The sequence below is a fragment of the Pteropus alecto genome, unplaced genomic scaffold, assembly GCF_000325575.1.
Source record: "Pteropus alecto unplaced genomic scaffold, ASM32557v1 scaffold78, whole genome shotgun sequence".
NCBI lineage: Eukaryota > Metazoa > Chordata > Mammalia > Chiroptera > Pteropodidae > Pteropus > Pteropus alecto.
Genome location: NW_006443124.1, coordinates 6,938,594 through 6,946,723, shown reverse-complemented (window position 1 = coordinate 6,946,723; position 8,130 = coordinate 6,938,594). Strand labels below are relative to the sequence as shown.

Here is an 8,130-nt window from a genome sequence, read left to right as displayed (position 1 = left end):
AAAAAGGCACAGAAATTTTGCTTTAAGCTGGAATAACTTTAGAAAATGTCGGCTAATTTCTAAATGATTCAGAATGCATTTTTCAAGAAGTGAAAATGCTGTACCTTACAACACAGAAGAATTCAACTGAAAGTTATAATTCTCTTTCTGACAGGGGCTATAAAACACTTTTCATTATCAAATTGACTACATAAGTAAATAAACACTCTAAAGAAAAAGATAGTGGAATTTTATGGACAGAAAAACAACAAAAGTTTCGTATGAGAAATATTTTTAAAGATATCCGAAGTAACTAGCCATAAGTGGTCTTAACATCTTTTATAAATTAATTTTAGTTGTTATAAGCATCAAACAGTAAAAGTATACGTTCATCCGCTTTAGCCAAATGCACTGGAAATACCTAGAATAAATTTACCACTAGAGTTAACAGTGCTATTTTTCCTATGGACAGGCAAATATAATTGCTAGAATACTCTCAGAAAGTAAAACTTCAACCAAAAAAAGGTAATTACACTGTGATATTCTACCACACTCCTAATTAACAAATACAGATTACATGCATTCAAGTAGAATACACTAAGTACTTAAAAGCCAAGCTTTGAAGGCAGAAAGATCTATGTTCACATCCCTATGTGCCCTTAACTATCTCTGACAACTTACTTAACTTCTCCAGGCCTATGTATAAAATGGAAATACTAAACTACTGACCTTAGAGGGCTAGTTAAAAGGATTAAATAATATATGTAAATTCTTCAGCAGTGCCTATACATAATAAGCAATAAATAATAGTTATCATTATAACTGAAATCACCTTATTTCTATATAGCATTGGTCCTATTTTCTACAAGTAACATCATTTTTTGTGAAAAAAGTTTCTACAAGTAATATCCTTCATCTATCACTTACATATAATAGTATGAAAAAGACTGAAAAACTATTCGCCTAAGCGGTTATTAACTAAGAGGTAAGATTTATACACAAAGGTGAATTTCTCAAATGATAGATCAGTTTTTAAATTGGACCAAATGGAAAATTATCCCATTTTCCAATCTAAGTATTTAATAAATTAGTGAAAGTCGAGAACGTACTTAATTATCTACCTGGTAACCCAAGCAAAAAAAAAAAAAAAAAAACTGGCAAGAAAATACTCTTCAGGAGTATAAAACTGGAATTACCGTGGTTGATCAATAAAAGCTTGGGCACAACAGAACATTTTTTTAAATTTTAAAGATGGCTATATAAACTGAGAACAGATGAGTATTTATTCAGTCCGCAAATTTTTGGTACAGAGGTACTGCTATTTTAACATACTGCATCATATATTTTAAAATCAGTTCATCTATAGTCAACAGCTCTTAGGAACTACAAAAGCCTTATACTCAATTATATTGAATATATTATATTCAATTCAATGAACTTTATATAAATTAACTGACATTCTCTAGTGTTTTCACCAATAATCATAAACAAAGATAATACATGAAAAATAACCTATGGGTTTTTCTTCTCCCCATCTCCCGACTCCCAGGCCTCCCAATGTAACTTCCTGCAGTAAGAATGGACTAAATTAGTTTGGGTAACAGTGAACATTAAAAACTTAGATAAAAATGCTCTCACCCTACACTTATTTTCAAAAGTTCTTCTTGATCCTCTTGACAACCTGACCTTCTGCTTATCAACACTCTATTCTATCCATACATTATTCTTAACCTGCCCTATATATGCAGCTGCCTCAACTCAAGGAAAACCCTCATCCATACTTACATCTCTTCTTTCTTTGACTGCTGTAATTCCCTTCTCTAGGGCCTCGTGAAATGCCTGCTCTCCAGACTCCAGCTTGTGGAGAACGCTGCTACCTGCCTTCTCAAACGTATAAAGAAACATAATTATCACCTATATCTTCAAACCACTCTACTGGATTCACATTCATTTAAGGATCCCATTCAAAGAACCTGTCCACTGACTTTGGGTTCAAACACTCTCTATTCATCATCTGAATAGTCATCTCTCATACTACTAATAAAAATATCTACTACCTTGAAAAGGTTCTAATAGCCAAATGCATTAATGGGATAAAACTCTAAAAGACAGTGCTAGATAAACTTGCTTCTTTCAAATATCAAAATCGGGAGAAAAATCAAAGCACTGCCAGGATAGGCCAGGTCTGCCTACATCTTTAAATATGTGGATAAAAAAATTAGCAGCATCTAAGTTAGGCCAACTTAAAAATACAATCAAACTGTGCTGAGTTTAGGGGTTTTACTTTCACCCAATACCTAATCAATGTAGCCTCACAAGTCAAACTAAAGTTATCAAATCTGCTTTAAAGAAAACAAACTTTCAAAAATCTGTTCTATTACTTGCAATTCACTTATAATTCAGAGATACAATAAAAATTGATAAGAAAACAGATTCTAGTAATCAGCAACACAGACCAAGATAATTAAATATACATCACTGTCTCTCAGGACTGTACACTACCCCCATTTATTGAACATATTCTATTCAATATGCTAACATCTCCTTTTCTATCCAGACAAATCTGCAAACTTCAACATTATCTTCTGATGTTAATTAACTGCCATTCTACTAAATGTAAAGCACATCATATTTTAAGTCAATTTTTCCAGTGCTTAAAAAAATGAAAAAAAAAATGCAATACATGTGAGATATGAATATAATTCAGCATACATAAGGAAAACTGCAGAAAAATGGAAATTTCAGAGAATTATACCACAATATAAAACAATCAAGGCATAAAACAATCAAGTCCTGCAGACTTTACAGGAGTCAAGATACAAAAAACATTAGGTCAAACATCCATCATCAGTTTCTGAGAAGTCAAATCATCTTAGAAATGTAGAAAATAACCAAATATATGTAGTATATTACTGCATTTTGAGCAGCCATTAACTTTATTTAAAAAATAAATTACCAAACTAAAATTTAATTTAAAGAAAAGTGGCACACGGAATTGTCCAAAGATGGATTTCTTATGGGCATCAAAAGACATTAAAGGTTTAAGACATATCTGTCCAACTTGTCCTCTTGTCTTTTTCTTTTAAGCAAAAATCATTTTGAAGAGATTTGTCAGTTCTTTATTTTAATCAATATTTTTAAGTCAGGACTGTATATAATAGTTGGAGAAACCTTCAAAAAATCATGCCAAAAGTTCCACGGATCACTGATTCAGACAACAAATTCTACCCACTTGATTTACTTCATAAAGACATATATGTATGCACACTAATTTCATCCTCAGTTTATACATTATAAGCTGCAATCTGGCATGTTACTGTTTCATTAAAGTTCCTGACAACTTGAAAAAGAGAAGAGAAAAAGGAAAGAAGGAAAGGAGGGAAAAGAAAAGTTATAAAAGATAAAAATGCTTACATGAAGAAAGCATGAAAAACTAAGGAAAGTATAAACCTCAGGTATTAAAAAGACTTATCCGTAAAGGTTCACATAACAGTATAAACTGTTTTAAATAAAAGCTAGACTACTCAGAAAACAAAACTCCTAATTCACATAATCAGAGCCAAGAACTATATAAACTAATGAAAATCTGTACAATAAACTACCTTGCAAGAAATGCTGCTTTATAATCTAAGAGCAATGAAAAGAAGCAACCTAAATGTCCATCAATAGATAGTGTGATTTATAATTTACCATCTAACCCTGGACATATTTAAGAGTGAAAGGGAAGCTACTAATTATTACATCAGAAAGCAGATATAAACCAGGACTATTCTGAAAAACTGGGATGTACTATCACCTTTTCAAATGGGCACTGGTACTATAAATCAAAAAATTATGTTACATCCATAAAATAGAGAATGATATAGATGTAAAAACAAAAGGCTATGTTCTCTACATTCCAATAAGAAAAGATAACTATGATATACTGTTAACTGATTTTAAAAAAAATACAGAACGGTGCGGAACAATGCAGGTGGTATGCTATTTTCCTATTTAAAAACTATAAAGCAATATTTACTTATATTTGCATAAAGAAATTGGAAAAAAACATAAAAAACTAATGGGGGAGGGAGTGAGTATGAGTAAGAGCAAGCTATTTTACTGTATATTTTACTTTACTTTTTTTAACCAGGTGAATTATTATTCATTAAAAAAAGGTAATAGCCCCACCGCCCCGCACCTAAAATATAAAAAACTCCATAGGTTTTAACCTAATAGAAGTTTGCTTGACAAATCATTTCACTGAAATGCAAAAGAAAAACCTCTACATAGATCTAAATCACAAATTCTAAACCTAAGTCTGGATTAATGTGCCTTTACAATAAATTACAATTAGTCAGCGTCAATATTCTCATTTCATAAAGGAGAAAGTCACTAGGATACTTGTACAATCTCAACCATCAAGACATAGTAGTAATAACAAAATATAATGTAGCCTGAGAAATAGATTTTAATAATCAAGAATCAGAAGGGTTAAAAAATTATCTTCGGGCTAAACTGCTACTCTTCTGATGCTTCCTATTAATGACAATAACTACATTGCTAAACTGACTTGCTACTTTCATCAAGAAAAACTTTAAGAGTTTGCATTAACTTTGTACTGAATCTTTCCCTCTACCTTCTATTTCTCACCCTTTGCCTTCATTCCTCTATGCTAGCAGTTTCTTTGCAAACAATAAAAATTAAATAAAAATAAAAATAAAACAAAACACTATTCTTACAAAACAGACAATGTTTACATTAAAAGAAAAGAAAAAAAAAAAACCCCCACAAAATCTCTACCATTTACTCCGGTTTCAATGCCTTTCCCATATAACCAAATTTGAGGACAAGAAATTGCTCAGAAAAAAATACCACATTCATATACTACATGGATATAGATTATAACATAATAATCGAGAATTTCTTCCAGCTTAGTACTTAAAAATTCCACCAAAGTTTGTGCCAAGCCCTAAGAGCATACAGTTTTTAATTCTCTCTCCAAGTATAATATTTAAAATATTCTCACCTGTTCAGTAATTGAACTCAAATCATTAGATGAAAAATCTTCCTCTTCATTCTCAAAAAACTCATAGTAATTTTCCAGAAGTCCAGCCATTATCCTGCTCACTATTTCTTGCTCTTTCAGATCTTCCACATCTGTGTAAATGCTAATAAAAGTCCAAATTAAATTGATAGTTCTTAAAATCACAGTTAAAGCTAGAATATAACCAATGAGTCACTTTATAAACCTGAGCAATTTATGTCATCATTCTATGCCTCAGTTTTCCCATCTATAAAGCCGACCTAATTTGTACTCTTCAAAAAATGCTAGGAAAATCAACCAGATCTACAATAAAAAATAATGGTTCATCAAGCAACCCATGATCTTTGTGAGAAGTAACAATTCTATTTCACAAATTCAGGTTTTTTTTAATTAAAATAAATTTATGATAAAAACTTACTGGAAGACATCTGGCCCAAAGACAGCAGCCAAGGAGTTTGCAGACCAAATTTCTTCATGATGTGATGCTACATTGGCTAAAAATCTACACAGAAACTTTAACAAACTGTAATTAACGGGTGGAAGCTGTTGCAAGAGGAACCTCAACTTTCTTCCAAATTCATCTTCGTTATTATAATCTATAAAACATAATGAAAGGTTTTTTTTTCGTTTTTTTTTTTTTTTTTTTTTTTTTGACAAAGTAAAAGCAAAGCTTAGATATTTTGCCAGGTTAATATTACTCCACCCACATCATCTTTTTACTACAATTCAAAACTTCACTTCCTCTACTAGAGGCCAAATGCCTTAGGGCTTTTCATTTCACTTAAATGGAAGATTAGAGTTGGAGAGAAGAAACTCAACTCCTCAACTGCTAGAGAATGTTTTCCTCATCTATTACTCATTGGTCCAATTCTCTAATTTATTTTTTTACTCTCATCATACTGTCTATTGCATAACTGTACCTGTATTTCCAAATCGGTGTCGACTAATTACAGTTTAAATGCACTAGCCAATACCAGTCAACATAAACTACTAATAAGCAACAAAGAGAAGCAATTTAACCTTCTAATAATATCAGTGATATTTTTCCACTTGATGAATGAGAACACAAGGAAGGAAAAGGATTAAGAGTGACTTTCTTCTTCCCTTGATTTCCTGAAAACAATTAACTTCAGCAATATCAGTAGAAATAAAAAAAAAAGGCATTCTCCTTCATTTGCTTTTCTCCTCTAAGAGGGTGTTGGTTTCTGTTATGCAAGTAATTTTCAACTAGCAGAATCTAGGCCCTCTGTTTATCATGTCAATGAATTTTCATTAACAGAAACTAGGCCCTTATCAACCCCATTAATTGGTGAGGGCCCCACTTAGAAAAGGTAATTTCTCAGAGGTACCCTCAAAATGAAGTAATTTATTGCTTCAATAGTAAAACCCAACTTTTTTTTTCATTTTATGTTTCTTCGGGTTCTTAAAATTAATTTAAAAATTAATTCTTGGTAAAAAAAATTCTTGATAGTAGGTTATGTCACATTAGACAGTTCTGCAAAGTATCACACATCTGCTTTGTTTATCTTTTGTCATTTCTTTAAATTTCCCCTCCTGTAATCTGGCAATGTATACCAAAACTTAAAATGTGCATACCTTTGTTAGAGCAATTCTTCTATTTCTCATCCTAATAAGATCAATGAAATAAGAATGTATTTAAAGGAACAGTCACCATAGCATTGTTTTTCATATACAAATTTGGAAATGATGGAATTAAATAGAATACCGTGCAGCATTAAAAGTTATGTAGAGCCGAGTTTTGGCATTAAAAAATTTGCGACTAGGTGCTGAATATGGCAAAAAGATAGCAAAATAACCTGAAGAGTGACCTATCTTGTAAAATTGTATATATATACAGATGTATTACAAAAATGTCATCTGGAACACATTTAATCCAAATGTTAACAAAATGGTTACCTTTGGATGGTGGAGTTTTGTCCATTTTGTTCACTGCTCTATTCCTAACTACTACAATGAGCAACATCAGAACATAGGAAATATTTTTTAATGGGACTTTATGTCTTTATTTTCCATGGTAGGCTCTACTCTATCTTCTGATCCATAATGTAGACTCACTATTGATATGGCTGTTTCATAAATCCCAAATTGGAACCCATGACCTGACAAAGATGACCAGTTAGAATATTTTAAACTGAGGATACCTATTTCACATCTTCATTTTCAGTAATAGCTTGCTCTTAAACTGGCAAGGAATTGAGTTATTGCAAATTAAGTTGACATATGTAATTCCTCTGAAAAATTGGGGAAAAAATACCCTCTTAAAATCTGAAAATCTTACTTTGACAAAATGCACACAGAACGCGTTCATTTAAATATTTGTCAAATAAGTGAAAACTTTTCTGTTATTTATGTTTTAAGGAAAGCTGCAGTAATCTTACTGCTCAGAGATTTTCAAGCCAGCCTTTTGCAAGGTGTGTGAGGTTTGGTCATTGAGGACAATGACCACCTGTTTAGCCATTGATTTAAAAGTATTCTTTTGTTGTTGGTTTTGATGTTTAGTTTGGTTTTTTTTTAATTGTAGTGATAATTTTGAGCAGGCTTATTCACGTAAACAAGTAGGACTTCTCCCGTCTTTCCTGCATCTAGTCTGTCCTTTTGGGATTTGGTTTCTGTGTCCATAGAAGTAAAATGTTTCACATATGGATAACCACATATTAAATGTAACCATTTACTCAGAAAAAAAATCACACATCTAAGAAGTTTATCAGAAAGTCTATAGTCACATGAGTTTTACTTAAAATTTAAAATGCAACCAATAACAATTCTATTTTTTATAATACTACCACTGTATCCATTCAAACACAATAGGTACTTTGATTTTGTAATTGGATGGAACAGTACCAGGATTGTTTTTTAAACCATGTCATATCAAACTGGTGGAAAATTTTAACCTAAGCATTTAGTAGAAAAGGATTATTTAAGAAAATCACATATATCAACTGAAAAAAATACATGTAAGTAATTAACATTATCAATATGATGACTATAGCAACACTAACGAAGTCTACATAACATCTTGTCTAGTTCTGTAGCACTTATCACCTAACATACCCATACCCATGTATTTATTTTGTTCACCAGCTATTTCTCTTCTATCTCCTCTT

General features: G+C 31.5%; 1 protein-coding gene across 5 annotated transcripts in view; it reads right to left on the bottom strand.

Moving 5' to 3' along the window:
• FAM13B (family with sequence similarity 13 member B) overlaps window positions 1-8,130 on the bottom strand; it is a 71,434-nt gene that overhangs the window by 47,816 nt on the left and 15,488 nt on the right. For 3 of the 5 annotated variants that reach the window (XM_015598086.2, XM_015598087.2, XM_006923083.3), the window contains exons 5-7: window positions 5,424-5,601; window positions 4,988-5,129; window positions 1,765-1,860 (exon numbers count right to left, since the gene is read on the bottom strand). In XM_015598086.2, coding sequence (XP_015453572.1) covers window positions 1,765-1,860; window positions 4,988-5,129; window positions 5,424-5,601 — 416 coding nt within the window. The remainder of the gene's footprint in view (window positions 1-1,764; window positions 1,861-4,987; window positions 5,130-5,423; window positions 5,602-8,130) is intronic. The other 2 variants (XM_015598088.2, XM_025040556.1) reach the window with 1 other exon arrangement.